The sequence below is a fragment of the Marmota marmota genome, unplaced genomic scaffold, assembly GCF_001458135.2.
Source record: "Marmota marmota marmota unplaced genomic scaffold, marMar, whole genome shotgun sequence".
Classification (NCBI taxonomy): domain Eukaryota; kingdom Metazoa; phylum Chordata; class Mammalia; order Rodentia; family Sciuridae; genus Marmota; species Marmota marmota.
The window spans coordinates 24243456-24258796 of NW_026000142.1; the positions used below are offsets into that span (position 1 = coordinate 24243456).

The 15341-nt window shown below is 32.5% G+C and overlaps 1 protein-coding gene across 1 annotated transcript in view; it reads left to right on the forward strand.

Annotated features, from left to right (window-relative positions):
* Positions 1-15341, forward strand: part of Nampt (nicotinamide phosphoribosyltransferase) — a 45985-nt gene that overhangs the window by 12752 nt on the left and 17892 nt on the right. Inside the window, exons 2-7 of the mRNA XM_048786120.1 lie at positions 4585-4590; positions 4640-4798; positions 6293-6396; positions 8257-8385; positions 13516-13674; positions 14178-14314. Of these exons, the coding sequence (XP_048642077.1) occupies positions 4585-4590; positions 4640-4798; positions 6293-6396; positions 8257-8385; positions 13516-13674; positions 14178-14314 (694 nt within the window). The remainder of the gene's footprint in view (positions 1-4584; positions 4591-4639; positions 4799-6292; positions 6397-8256; positions 8386-13515; positions 13675-14177; positions 14315-15341) is intronic.

Consider the following 15341-nt stretch of genomic DNA (forward strand, 5'->3'; position numbering starts at 1 on the left):
TTTTTTTTTATTTAGTTGATTGGCCAGCACTTCATAGTGGAAAAAGCTGCCGCTTTTTATATAGGGTTAGAACCTTGTTCTAGGCATTGAAATAAGATCAGTTATTATTATCTAGTTTAATAATTTTTAGAAGCTTAACTTTCATTAGGTAAATCAGTCACATAACTGAAATTAAGTTCTGTTGAAAAGCTACATTTTCCTGTGTGTCTGTATTTACCATACATGTATTATTGTATAAGTGGCATTCTATTACCTGCAGGAGGACCATGCCAGTTTAGGAAACTTTTGTTAATAGTAAGGTTGGCTGAGGACATTATCAGATATTTTCCCTTTGTCTATATATAGTGAAGAATTGCATATTTATTGTAGAACCTTCTCTAGTGATAGAAGTTAAAGTAGTACTAAAAAGTTAACATGATTTAGGAGCTTCCTTTTGTGTTCACTTTATTTCTGAATACTGTGAAACTTCTTGTTTGTATTACTTAATATATAAAACTGAGCTCTCAATTTCTCCACCCATTCCCCCAGTCTTGTCTTCCCTGTCTCAATGAATGGTGCCATTATTAACCTACTTGCTTAACCAAAAAAACTAAAAAGCATCTTTAATTCTTCCCTACCATTATTTTCCATATCCAGCCCCTCAGCCTAGTTCTCTTTTTTCCCTCCAAAAATACTGGTTCACTTCTTTCATCTAGTCTAGCATTGGGCAGTAGTCTCTTAACTCCTGTTTTCACTCTGAGCATCCTGTAATCCATTCTCCATGCACCACCAAGCTGATTGATTCTTTTAAAATTTGAATCACAGGCTGGTGATACAATTCAGTAGTAGAACATGTACTTAGCATGGACAAGGCCCTGTGTTCAATCCCCAACATCAAAAAATTAAAATGTGAACTAGATCATATTCACCCCAGCTTAATTTAAAATCAAAACTCCTTGTGGTACCCTATTTAGCCAATGATCTTATCTCTATGTCTGCCTACCTCTGATCTTACCATACTCTAAGAACACACCACACTGGCCTACCTTCTGTTCTGTCCCTCATACTAAAGCATTTTCTGTCTGTCACTTAGGCCTTGCTCATGTCACCTCAGAGAAGACTAACCAAGTCCCCCTAGCTCATCATTCTCTCTTCTTTTTCATAGCATCCATCTTGATCTGAAATTATTGTTTATATATTATTTTTCTCTTCCCCCCAGTTAAGCCTTCATTAACCCTGTGAGAATTAGTACCATGTCTATTTTACTTGCCAGTACTCTGCATCTGAAACATGGTAATGCCTGATACATAGTAGGTCTTGGGTATATATTTGTGAACATATTAACTGTTTATAACTATTTCTTGATTTATATCATATCATCCCATTTTCTGATGATGTTCAGAGTGTCCAGTTTAGCAGAAAATAAAATGAAGAGGACAGTAAATTAGCAAAACAAAAAGTTGCCATCTACTGATTGAATTCTTTGAATATTTACTAAGAAACTCTGCTTAAATTTTTTTTCACTTTAAACAATGTATATATACCATATAAATATATCTAAACATGCTCTGTAGTCTACAGACTTTTAAGGTGTTAGTAGACAGTTAATAGTAAATAATACTTTCGTTTGTGACTTTGCCTAACAGTTTAAATTCTTTACCTCTATTCTCTGAAACAGTTTTCATAAATTCTCTAAGATTTTAGAACATACTTTATTTGTGACTAAGCAGACTAGAAACTAATTTTGTATTTTAAATGATAATTTGTTTTCATACTTAAGGTGAGTAAGCCTAATTTAAGACTTCAAAATTATAAACATAAGTAATTATTGTCCAGAACTGTATTTGTCTGATAGAAAATTTTTAGTATAATTTTAGATCCTGATGGAGTATTCAAAGACATTTCCATTGTCTTCCTTTCTCAGAAGAGGCAAATAATTAGTCTTGTAATGCTTTTTAAAAAAAATATGTGTATATATATATATATACATATATTTTTTTTTTTTAGTTGTAGTTGGACACAACATCTTTATTTCACTTGTTTATTTTTGTATGTGGTGTTGAGAATTGAACCCAGGGTCTCGCACATGGGAGGTGAGTGCTCTACCACTGAGCCACAACCCCAGCTCCTTGTAATGCTTTTAAATCTGTTGTAAGATGCATTGTTAAATATCTGAACTGTAAAGAAGGTCAGACTATTGAGAAATCTTACCTGTGGATCTGACTTTATAAACTTGCACTATGTGATCTAGATCTTGTTTTCAAATTTGACTTCATCATGAGTGACTTTTCTTCTGTCTCCCTACTTAACCTCCACTAAAAAGAGTTGGAGTTATTAGATTGTAAACTGTACATTTCATTTTTACATAACCTTGGGTATATTTTTAGATGGAGGTTTTTCTGATCTGTGTTTTTTAAGTAGTTGAGGTAATGATCTTACGGTATTTATTTCTGAAATATCACTCATAAATATATTTATCTCATTTTGAAATTTGATTTAATTGCTGTGAGTTCTGTATTAGCTTTCTCACTTAGCTACTTAAACTGACAGTGATAACATTCCCTAGGTTGTGACCTTAAAAAGCCCAAACATGTACATTTAAGTATTGCTGAAGCCCAGATACCAGATGTCTCTTATAGCTGAGCAAAACAGGGTTCTTAGTCTCCTGAAGAACCTAGGCTCTCAGATCACATATTATTACAAAGATTTGACCCCAAGATTGCCTGTATGCAACAGAAGGAAAACTGTAAGTATGCTTCATTGGAGAGGGAACAGAGGATTGCCATTCAGAAAGTGACCATGAACATGCATTCATTTTGGAATGCTTGTGCTAAGCTATCTTTAGGATAGAGCCAAGATTTACTGAGATTGAGCTGTGCAGTCAAAGAAAACGTTGGCTTTCCTAAACTTGAGACCAGAACTAAACAAGAAAATCATTTCTGTTTATAGTAGTCATCCGTGAAATTTAGTCCACAAAGATTTATTCCATTATTGTCATGATTCACCTTATACTATAAACTTTAAAGCTTTATGATTCCTTTCTTTCAACCAGGCAAATACATGTTATTCTTCCCCTTATTTTGTTTTTATTAGTAACATGTTTTAATGTGGAGAAAACTGAAATAAAACTCAAATTATGACACTTTTACTTTTTATTTTCTTTAAACAAAAGCATATAATTTTTCAGATTCTTAGAAATTTGTGCTGAAACCTCTTCATATTTTTATTTATTTATTCATTTATTATTATAATTTGTTATACATGACAGTGAATGCATTTCAATTCACAGTACACATATAGAGCATAAGTTTTCTTTTCTCTGATTGTATGCAAAGTAGAGTCATACCATTTATGTCTTCATACGTGTACTTAGGGTAATGACGTCCATCTCATTCCACCATCTTTCCTATCCACAGGCCCCCTCCCCTATCTAAAGCACCTCCATTCTTCCCATGCTCTCCCCGCACCCACACCCCCTCCCCCATTGTGGATCAGCATTCACCTACGAGAGAAAACATTTGGCCTTTGGTTTTTGGTGGCTTGCTTTATTTAGCATGATATCTCCAGCTCCATCTAATTGCCTGCAAATGCCATGATTTTATTTTCTTTTAATGCTGAGTAATATTCCATTGCATATATATACCTCAGTTTCTTTATCCATTTATCTATTGAAGGGCATCTAGGTTGGTTTCACAATTTAGCTATTGTGAATTGTGTGTGTGTGAATATTATGAACATTGATGTGACTGTGTCACTGTAGTATGCTGTTTTTAAGTCCTTTGAGTATAAACCGAGGAGTGGGACAGCTGGGTCAAATGATGGTTCCATTCCAAGTTTTCCAAGGAATCTCCATACTGCTTTCCAGATTGGTTGCACCAATTTGCAGTCCCACCAGCAATATATGAGTGTGCCTTTTTCCTCACATCCTTGCCAACATTTATTGTTGTTTGTATTCTTAATAGCTGCAAAATCCAAAACTTTTGAGCACAAACGTGATATCACAAAGATGAAAGGCCACACCTGACCTCATGTGACAGGTTGCACTCAAAACATGGGTGCACTATATGAGGTATATATAAAATCCAAATGAATTTTGTGTTAAGACTTTGTTTCTGTCTAAAAGATCTCATAATTATATATAAATATTTGAGTAGTAGTTCTGGTCCCAAGTGCTTCAGATAAGGAATACAAATACATTATGTGTCCAATTGCTAAGTTTCAGTTCATTATTTTGTATGATTGCTCCCCAGGAAGCTGCTTCTGTTTTCTGAATGAATGGCTGACTGTTCCTCAAGACCAATTGAAATCCTTTTCCAATTTAGAAGCCTTGTACCTACTTGAGTTCAGTCTTGTTGTTTATAAAATTTGGTAGTCTCTTTTGGTTTTGATTTTAAGATACTGAACTATTAAAATACTTATTTTTAATTCCATATGGCCAGGAAAAGAAGCTGATCAATAGCAAGTAGTTTCTCAGGTTTTGAAATAACCTCAAGCCTTTTCTGTTATGACTTATGTTCTATTATTCTGATGGTTTCATCTTGTTTTGGTGGAGCTGGGAATTGAACCCAAGGCCTCACATATGCTAGGCCAACATTTACCATGCAGCCTACATGCCCAGCCCTTTTCTGGTGTTTTCTAACTAAAGTGTTTTTCTTTATATAGGTTACTCACTATAAACAGTACCCACCCAATACAAGTAAAGTTTATTCCTACTTTGAATGCCGTGAAAAGAAGACTGAAAACTCCAAAGTAAGGAAGGTGAAATACGAGGAAACAGTATTTTATGGGTTGCAGTACATTCTTAATAAGTACTTAAAAGGTACTACTTTTCCTAGTACATTTAAAATACTGCTTTTATGTAACTTCATGTTTTTTCTATATTGTTATAATATTTGAAGTAATTTTTAATAGTCTAATTTTGATATTTAATTATTTTATTTTTGTTTTGTGGTGCTGGGGATTGAACCCAGGGCATGCACAAGCTAGGCAAGTGCTTTACTTCTGAGCTATATCCCCAATCCTTAATTACTTTTAAGTATTTAGGGTCTGTTTAGAATATTTTTTTTAAATCTGTTAATTTGAATGCATTATATCTTAGAATTTGGCGTTTATGCTTGGTGTCCTCAGTATGAGAAAGGTTTTCTGAAACCGATAAGTTTTGGAATAAAATTTGAAAAGTAATGTTGAAAAGCTAATCTGGTCTGCTAATAGTCTTTAGTCATTAATTCAAAGTATAGAATTTATTGACTTGGAAACTCATTTTGAATTATGATAGCAATTATAACTAGAATTATACTACTCAGTTTTACCTTCAAGACTTATTTTTCAAAACTACCTATAATTGTGGACTTATTTTCAAATTCATTTTAAAACCAGGAAATCCCCCAAGAATTTCTGTGCTTTATTATTTGAAAAGTTATTTCTAATCTATTTTATAATCATATTTCTAGGGAGAAAACAATTTCCAAAGACATTATACATCTTGCAAATTTTATAATAAAAATAATTTTAAAATTGAATATAGGTTAAGTTTAATTTTATACAAATGATAAGTCTTTTCCATTTTCTTGGTTATTTTAAGATCAGACAGTTCAGATGTGCTATGCTATTGAAAATCTAGCTAGATATCAGAAGTACTTCTTTGTGGCAAGGTTGCCCAAGGTATATTAAATGAGTTTACTAGTTAACTTTATAGCTTCCAAAGATCAATGATATACTCAATTGAGCTCTATAGCTTTAAAACTTTTTAAGATATTATATATGGTTAAGCAAAATGTATTGATTGCGTGCTCTAGACCAGCATTATTATAAATTGTTCTATGTCTTTTTTAGCTCACAATCATCCTGTAAGTAGGTACTCTACTATTATAAGCCTTGTATTATAGCCAAAAGAATAAATGTATACAGGGGTGGGCAAAAATTACTAGGTTACTGGTCCTGAAGATATCACATTCTTTATGAATAAAGTGAGAATGTTCTGCTGGAAAACATAAAAAATGTTTGAATCATCTCAAAGAGTATCTAAAATAATAGTTAATTTATTGTGATTTTTTTAAAAAAATAGTATAAGTAATAATTTTTTTCTATTGTGCATCTGCTTTTAAAAATAAATTAACCTTTATACTTAGAGTGAGTGATTAGAAGTACAAGTTTCTTTTCTGATTGCTATTGACTCTACATGAGTCATTTATCCTGTTGCTATTTGTTTTAACCCATGGAATGGGTGAAATAACTGAAGACATTAATGCTATGAAAATTCAGCAACTCACAGAATGTGTTTAGAAATATAAATAGAACATGTGTATCCTTTTAGGTAAAGTAGTGACCAAAGAGAAAATCCAGGAAGCCAAAGAGGTATACAAAGAACATTTCCAAGATGATGTCTTTAATGAAAAGGGTTGGAACTACATTCTTGAGGTAAAAAAGTGGTTTTGTGTTTTGATCTGTTTTTGTTTTGTATTTAGTTCAAAATTTCTTGTGAAGGAATTTGAATAGAAGGTTAGACTGTAATTATAGTTCTTTTCTGCTTGCAATCTGAATATAATTGCTGTATTGGACATTCTTGTTAAAATGTACTCCTCTAACATTTTGATTTTTCTACCTCCATGTAAATCATTACCACATGATCTATAGTAGGTCTAGGTAATTTATTATATGAATGAATTATAATTTAAATAACAACTTTTTTTGGAAAGGTAGTTTGATCCATTCTTGAAAATATACCTAAGAACATGTAATTATTTGTGAAAATAAATTAATAATTAAGAAAATACATGGCTATTTGGGAATTTTAAAATTTCATTCTGTTTTTTGACTGAAAATAGATGCCCTAAGTCTATCACTACATAATAATTCTGGGACATTTCCCTCACTAAAGTTAGAATGTTTTAGTATAGATCCACTAAGTTGAATTTTATTCTTTATTATACTTTAAATAATGTCTAGTGTGTTTAAATTTATTGCTTAAACTTCTGAAATGCCAAGAAATGGGAATTGAATCATAAGAGCTGAATGTCTTCTGATGGTTTCTGTATTATATAGATAGTCTGGGAATAGAATCTGTTAGCATCTCACAATGTTGTGTTAATTTACATCTCAAAAATGAAAGTTTTCTTACATTATATAGACTGTCAAACACAATAATCACTTTAACTTTCATGCCTATATTAAAATACTGAGTTTTACTCTTAGGTAATTATGTACCTATGAAAAAGTTAGGGAAGCACACTGTGCTGCATATCTTAAATAAGGTCAATAAAGTCTTTGGGCTGCACTTGCCTCATTTCTCTTTGTAAGATATATTGTGAGAATAAAATACAGCAATCAATTAGGTCCTGTGCTTATTATTGTAACTTCCAGAGTGGTGCATCATTGCTGTGTTATGTGTTCAGGAAATCTTAGAGAATCATAGATTCTTTAGAAAGTATCTTATCTAGCCCCATTTTACAGAGTCTGAGACCTAGAGCTGTTGAGTGACTTGTCCTAGGTCTTCCATTTGCTTTTGAATCCAAGGCAGGATTTTGTAAGGGAGAGTACTTTCATGCTACATCATGCAGAATATTCTCGTTACGAATATTCTGTCTCACACACGTATTCAATTACCTTGTTCCAAATCACATAAATTATTAGGCTTTTTGAAATAACATGACTTCCTAGCCAAAAGTTAACCACAGCCTTGAGCATAAAGCTGGGGAGGTGTACATTTAAATACCTAGTAACATATAGCGGACTCTCAGCCTAATTTGAAGGGAATTATTATAGTAGTAAGAAGTTCCTTAAGTCACATGTGGGTATTGATCACCAAGTGCTGAGATTGGCTATCCCATGATTTCAGGTCTACTATCAGAATAAAGAATTTATTTAAGGTTCTTTTGCAGGAATCTGCCTCCTTCTTTTCTCTCTCATCCTCTCTACTCCTTTCTTCTCTCCACTTTCTTTTATCCTTCATAGCAATCCTTTATTTTATCTTTGTCTTTAGCCTTTATATTATGGAAATGACCTGTACAGAATAAAATTAGTGTTCTTAGAATATTTTTCAAATGTTAGAAAAATTAACTCATCCTTTTTGTTTGTTTTCTGAACATGTAGGGGGAAAACTGGTTTTGATTAGTTTGGAATTATCTACCTCTTAGTGGTAGGTGTAACAATATAACAGCATCTGTGATTGCTGTTTCCATGACAATGAATTTAGCTTCTGTAAAATGTAAAGAACATTAATAAAATGGGCAGTTGAGCATCATCTGTTGAATGAATGAATGCATTGTTGTTTCCTACCAGAAGTACGATGGGCATCTTCCAATAGAAGTAAAGGCTGTTCCTGAAGGGTCTGTCATTCCCAGAGGAAACGTTCTTTTCACAGTGGAAAACACTGATCCAGAGTGCTACTGGCTCACAAATTGGATTGAGGTAAATTGTTTTTGTTTTTTAAAAATTCTTATTTAATAATAATTGAAGGTTACTATTATTGAACTGATTCTAGTTGAGAATTTGCTACTAATAAAGTTATATAATTTTCTACAGTTCAATAACTCTTCCAGGCCTCAGTTTCCTCATCTATAAAATGATGGTTGGGTTAAATGCTCTCTAAGGTTCTTTCCATTGAATTCTAATGTTCTAAGATTTTATGTAAATAAAATCGGAGAATTATTATTTTTAAAATTCAATTAGCTTCCATGTTTTTAGTTGTAATTATAAAGGTATAGTAGAGCAAAGTTAGAAAATTAGCGAAGTTACATAATACATTTTATGGATATTCTGTTTCATTCAGACTAGTAGAATTTTATTTTAGCTTTTAATAATTATTTTATATTCTCTGATGTTTAGGTACTAGAGTCTACTATTTGATATTTCTCAGCTTCTCATTTAATAACACAAGCAAGATTCACTATTCATATGGTTTAATTTCCAAAACTAAGAGACAGGCACATTATGGGGTATAGTCTACATTATAAAGCTTTTTTGTTTTCTTTGCATATATACCTAAGTAGTCATATGTTTTCACATAGTCAGAGTTATGCTAATGGTAATCTATTTAGTTTCATAACATTTTAATACGAATTTTATCTATAAGAGGAAATACTGTAGCAAGTAAATACAGAAATACCTTACTGAAAGATGTTTACTTCATTGTTAAAACTAACTCTAATAATTTTATTGATTAAAATAATTGGTTATGATGTAAAATAATATATTTGAAGTTCACTTTTAAAGACTGAAAAAACTTTGGAAAAGCAAGAAGTCTAAGAATATGTTTGAAATGTTTTGAAATAACATTTTTGACCAAGTTAAAACACTGTTAGAATCTTGACAGACCATAAACTCATTACAGGTCAATAATAGTAAAATGTACAATTAATTCAATAAAGGTTTTAATAGGTTGTATGTTAAAACTTAAGAGTTAACTGTGAAAAGAGAGCGTATCTTACTAGTTTTATACTGGCAAATTTTGATTTTGAAGGAATAGTATTATTAGTAAAACAGGGTTTTTTGATGAGTTTTTGTTGTTGTTGGGGATTCATTCATTCATTCATTCATTTTTGTGGAGGTAGGACTGGGGATCAAACCCAGGGCCTTTCTCACGCACATCATGCCACTGAACTGTCAGAGTAGAAGAGTTCTGAAATATATCATCTATACTAGCATTCTGCTTTAAAAGCCCAAGGATCCCAGGCAGGAAGAAAATTCATCATCTGTGTATAAACATTTTCTTTTCTTTTTAGTTTTTCTGACTGAGGATTTCATACTGTTCCTATGTCTAGTTGAACTTCCCTAAGCAAGTACTTATGAAAGTAATGATTTAGTTACCATTCTACCATTCTTCATGTACAGTTTCCTTTATCCTCTTCTGAAAGTGAAAAATACATTAAAAAGAAATGTTTAATAACTATTATTATTTTGGGTACTTTTGTTAGAAAACCATAAAGTAAAAAGGTTTATATCAGTCATAGTAGAGTGATAGTTTGTTAACAAATACATATATCATTTTAATAAAATAAATTATTAAACATAAATCCAACATAGGACTTTTAAATTTTGGCCAAGAAGTATATGTAGACTATAGCTTTTAGTTGCTTATAATCTGAAACAATTTTTATTGAGTTTACCTTTAATGTATGTTATTTTAAATCATTTGAGTCCTAAGCAGATATGTTTATCTAAGGCACAAGAATTATGGTCTAATTTTATTCCTTGTAGTTTCTGATAGCACCCCCTTTTTTTTAAGTTTACTCTGAATGTCCTATCTCCAGAACAGACTTCTTCGTAGTCAGTTTACATCCTTTGTGAGGTGTTTTGTTTTGTGTGAGGATAGAGGAAATTCATCCTATTCTTATCAATCTCTAACTCCCTTTTACCATTTGGTATTTGAAATCTGTTACCAGTCCCAACAAACTTGATGTCCCAGGTTTAAAACATTTTGAACAATATTACCAAGTAGTCTTTCTTTTCCCTTTCCTGATGCATGTTCTAGGTTATTAATAACTATTCATTGATTGTTATTCACCTGATAATTCTATACTGAATTTAAAAATACACTAAAATTGCTGAATTGCTTGATTAGTTTCAGTATTGGTGCTGATCCTCTCATCTGATTTCAAAATAAACTTAAGCATACCTAGGAGTTCTGCAAAGTGTCTCAGGCATATAAGGGGCTGAGGGGCAAGCACATTGGGCTAAATTTACTTCTCTCATCTACCAAAAAACAAAACCATATCTTTCTGGTATTAAAAGAAAAAAAAAAGATTTTAAAATGATAAACAGTGATGAAATGTCATCATTTTATAGCTGGGGAAATAGGCCTGAGAGGTGGGCAGACAACTGAACAGTGAAGGTGCCGCTTTTGTTCTGTACCACACCATTTTTTACTCTGCAAAGTTCTTATCCTGCACAATGACATTACAGTGAACACTCTGAAAGGAAATTTATAGGTTCATTTACCTTAATCTTCATTTTCAGCTAAAAATTTATCTTGATTTGTGGGCACATTGCTAAGTTCCAACAAGGCCTACTTCATTAGACCTTGGATTAACCCAAACTAACTTGCCTTTTTTTCCCTTGCTTACACCTACAGTGATCTTTTTAAAAGGGGAGTGATTTTATTAAGAGTATAATTTAAGCTGATTTTGTTGGACTATGGAAAGGAAATGGTGATGTGAAGGATCACTGTGTCTGATAGTTATTTCTCTCCTTCCCTGGCATTTTTCGAGGGGTAAGGTCAATCTTCTACCTTTATAACTCAACTAGAGTTTTTTTCACATTGTGTTTTATATTTTTCTCATACTCCTAGATAATATTGTGATATCTGAGTTGAATAAAAATGAGAGTTGACTGAATTAAATTCAACAAATGAATATCAATTAAGTACCAGCTATGTGCCAAAAAAAAAATTGCTGGACCCAAATTAGAGTAAGATATGTCTTATTAATGGCATTTTTAGGTAATTCATTCTTAACTAACCACTAATATGAAAAAGTAATGCTGAGGTAGTACCAGAAAAATAGGTAATTTTGCTAAGGAATCATGAAATGTGTGTGTGAGGGGGGGGTACCTTTAAAAGCTTATTAAATAAGTGTGAAGAAGAGTTGAGGGCATGGACCAATGTTTTTAGAACACACAGTCCATTGAGGGCTGTATTGTAAAGGTAAAAAGTATAGTAGAAGATAAACTTTTAGATGGTAAACACTGCAAGATAATAGAAAACATTAATTCTATAGAATTGGCTTTTCTTCCCTACAGGAAGTAGAGTGCCATTAAAGTTGTTTTTTTTTTTTGTTTTTTTTTTTTTTAAGAATGAGTCAACATAAATAAAGCTTGCTTTAGAATGAGGCAATATGAAGAATATGAAGAATAAATCACAGAGACCAAAGTTTAGAGGTAGAAGAATCGCAGGCACTGGCAATGGAATCAAAAAAGGAATTTCAAGAACAGAATGGTCAGAGATTAGAGGTGATTGATCTAAGTTAGGAGTTGCATCAGCTTTCTGTTGTGATACAAACTACCCCAGAACACACTGGCATAATAAAATATTGTTTGCAGTGATTCTGTGGTTCACTGGATGGTCCTCTGGTAGTCTTGCTTGGACTTACGTACCTGCATTAGCTAGGCATTCTAGCTAGGCATTCTAAATTGCCTCACTCCCATGTGTGGGGCCTTAGCACAGAACGCTGAACATTACTAGGCCTCCATAACCTAGGCTGCTTCACAGCAGGATAGTTCAAAGTGCAAGAGTAGAAATTTCAAAACCTCCTAACAGGTTCTTGGAAATCATACAACATGACTTTTGCTTCATTCTTTTGGTCAAAGGCATATTGATGGAATCTAGGGACGAGGAAATAGACTATTTCTTTAGGAGAAGAGCTGCAAGTGCTGTATTTAACCAAGCCTGATACTATATTTTACTTGTTAATGACTAAATTGACAGATCTAAGATGAAATCTTGTTGTTTTTACTTATTTATGGATCACTTAGCTGGTATTTAAAAGTTTATTTTGTAAAATTTTAAGAAATTAAGTATTTTTTTGGTTCAGCTTAGGCATTGTCATTTTAGCAGCTCTTTCTAAAATAGATTTGAAGCTTCTTCAAATAACATGCTATCAGGTTTATATGATAAAAATAGAAATTATCCTAGAATGGGAAAGAAGTAATTCCCTACCCAAAGTAAGTAATGTCATTGCTGTGATTAAGCATCAGACTTTGTTTGGTGTTTCTTGACAGCTAAGAAACAAGAAGAAACCGAGGAACAGTTCTTACCAAAGAGTAGGAACCTAGCAATTCTTCTACTTCCTAATTTGAGAACCTATAGTCACTATATTACAAAATAAGTCAGCGACCTTGCAGTTGTATAGCATATGCAGAAGTGTTTTATGTAGCTTCTTATAATAAATTTTAACAAAAGCTTAAGAATATATAAAACACAACATAATAAATAGAATTTTCTAGTGCTAAACTCAGTGTCTCATGTACATGAACTACCAGAAGTCATGTTACATCCAGAGAAACTTAAATACTGTACCACCTAGAGGAATAAATGAGTAACTTCTTTAAACTGATACTATTCAAGTTATAGTCTGTAAACCAGTACTAGTTCATGACCTGTTTGTTGCAGGCCTACATTAAATGCAGAAATAAAGAATAAGCATGTATAGAAACTTTACAATAATTTGACATTGCTTGGCATCTGGGTATGAGTGTACTTTATAAAACTATCAGTCCATAACAGATTGAAAATTGGTCCTTCACCATGGTCTTTCAAAATATTTGCTTCTTTGGAGTTCTGGATACAAAAACTTGGTAACTTGAAGTTCTCTACTATTAAGGGCTTGGTGCATTTATCTTCATTGCTTCTGATTTGAGAGCTGAGCTTTGTATTATATCTGAAATGCACATGGTAGGCATCCACTGTTTAATTGAAATGTTTAATTGATATTCCTGATAGTGTGGAAGTCCAGAACATTCCTCCAGAGAAAGCTAGGATTTTCCTCAGGAAGAACCCTGTATTTTTTATGTCTAAATATTTATGGTTAATTTTTGTTCCAACAGACTATTCTTGTGCAGTCCTGGTATCCAATCACAGTGGCCACAAATTCTAGAGAGCAGAAGAAAATATTGGCCAAATATTTGTTAGAAACTTCTGGTAACTTAGATGGTCTGGAATACAAGTTACATGATTTTGGCTACAGAGGAGTCTCTTCCCAAGAGGTAAGAAACTGAAATAAATCTTATTTAATAAAATGTAGATTGTCTGGTAGAGTACCACTATAAACTTTTCTGGATGTTAGTAGGATTAGTATAGACCACCTTTTAAAATTCCAAAGATTCAGTCAACACTACGTGTTCCCCTCTGTTCAAGACACATGCGCTATTTTGTCTTCTAACAAGTGTCCTAGTCCTTGATACATTTGATGGAGGGATGGATGGACATACAGATATGATAAATACATCACATGTCAAATAATGGTATAGAGAAGCACAAGACAGGATAGAGGAAGGAAGAATGATGGGAAGGGAAGGTGGGGCACTAATAAATAGGTCTTTTTGAGAAGGTAAAAGTTGAATCCTTAAATGTTTAGGAAAAACAGAATCTTTGTATTATCTGTTTAAAATAGCTAAAGACAGTAATTCCCTTAGGAGCTATGCTAAACATGGGCTATGTTAAATATGGGTTTTCTTTTTGAATTTTTGGTTTATCATTGATTTTCCAGACTGCTGGCATAGGAGCTTCTGCTCATTTAGTTAACTTCAAAGGAACAGATACAGTAGCAGGAATTGCACTAATTAAAAAATATTATGGAACAAAAGATCCTGTCCCAGGCTATTCTGTTCCAGCTGCAGAACACAGGTAAAATTTTGTTTTCATCCTACCATTAAACTTTTGTTTTCTAAAACTAATTTTTTTTAGTTTGGTATTTGTAACTCAATGATATTCTGCTTAATTAAAGAACATGGCATTATAGTAAACCTTCATGAATATAAGCAATAATAATTCAGTGTTTATACTTTCTATAAAGATTAGTATCAGGGAGATTCAGAACTTTTAACCACCCTAGTAAAACAATTTAAGATCTTTTTTCCAATACTTATATTGCCACATAGGTTTTATGTAAGGGATATTTTTCATTTGCTATATTTCCATATACAGATTTTCTTCACTAAATGAAGTCAAGAATTGTAAATTCCTGATCACTCTTTTTTACCTTATCTTTGCCCTTGCAATTGCCATACAGATTCAATAACTTCAACTGTAGATGAGCAAGGAAGCCCTTTTGATGAAAGGAAGAGTATTCAATCCTTTTTACGCTTTTTTGCTCTCTAACCATCTCTAGTGAAACCAGGAAGAAATTATAATCTGGGCTACTGCTGCTCTAATCATAGAATTAACTTTTTAAAAATAAATGAAGATCTTAAAATGTATTTCAGGGATATTTATAACAATTATTTAATAATTTGGAAATGTTTATTAAGTTCTACTAGTACTTGAAAATTACAGGGTGCTAAAACTAGCAGTGAGTTTAGAATGAGCTTTATTTTATTTTTTAAATAGTTATTTATTATCTAATGCATAATTGGTCAGCTTTCATGTGCAGAGCAGTCTGCTGAGTGCTACGACAGATAGAAAGAAAAAAAAATCTGACCGTATCCTTAGGATAAATAGAGTACACTAGTAAAAGTCTGCTGTGTTGGTTAAATAGTTCTACTAAAGAGGTACAGTTAAGGTGCTATTGCAGTGCAAGGCAAAGAGAGGTAGGATCACTGGTAGGGTCAAGATGGCTTTTAACAAGAGGTGAGATCTTGATTCTTGAAGGAATTATAAAATTTGAGGGAGACATTGTTTACTATGTGTCAAACCTAGTAATTTGAGAGGAGAG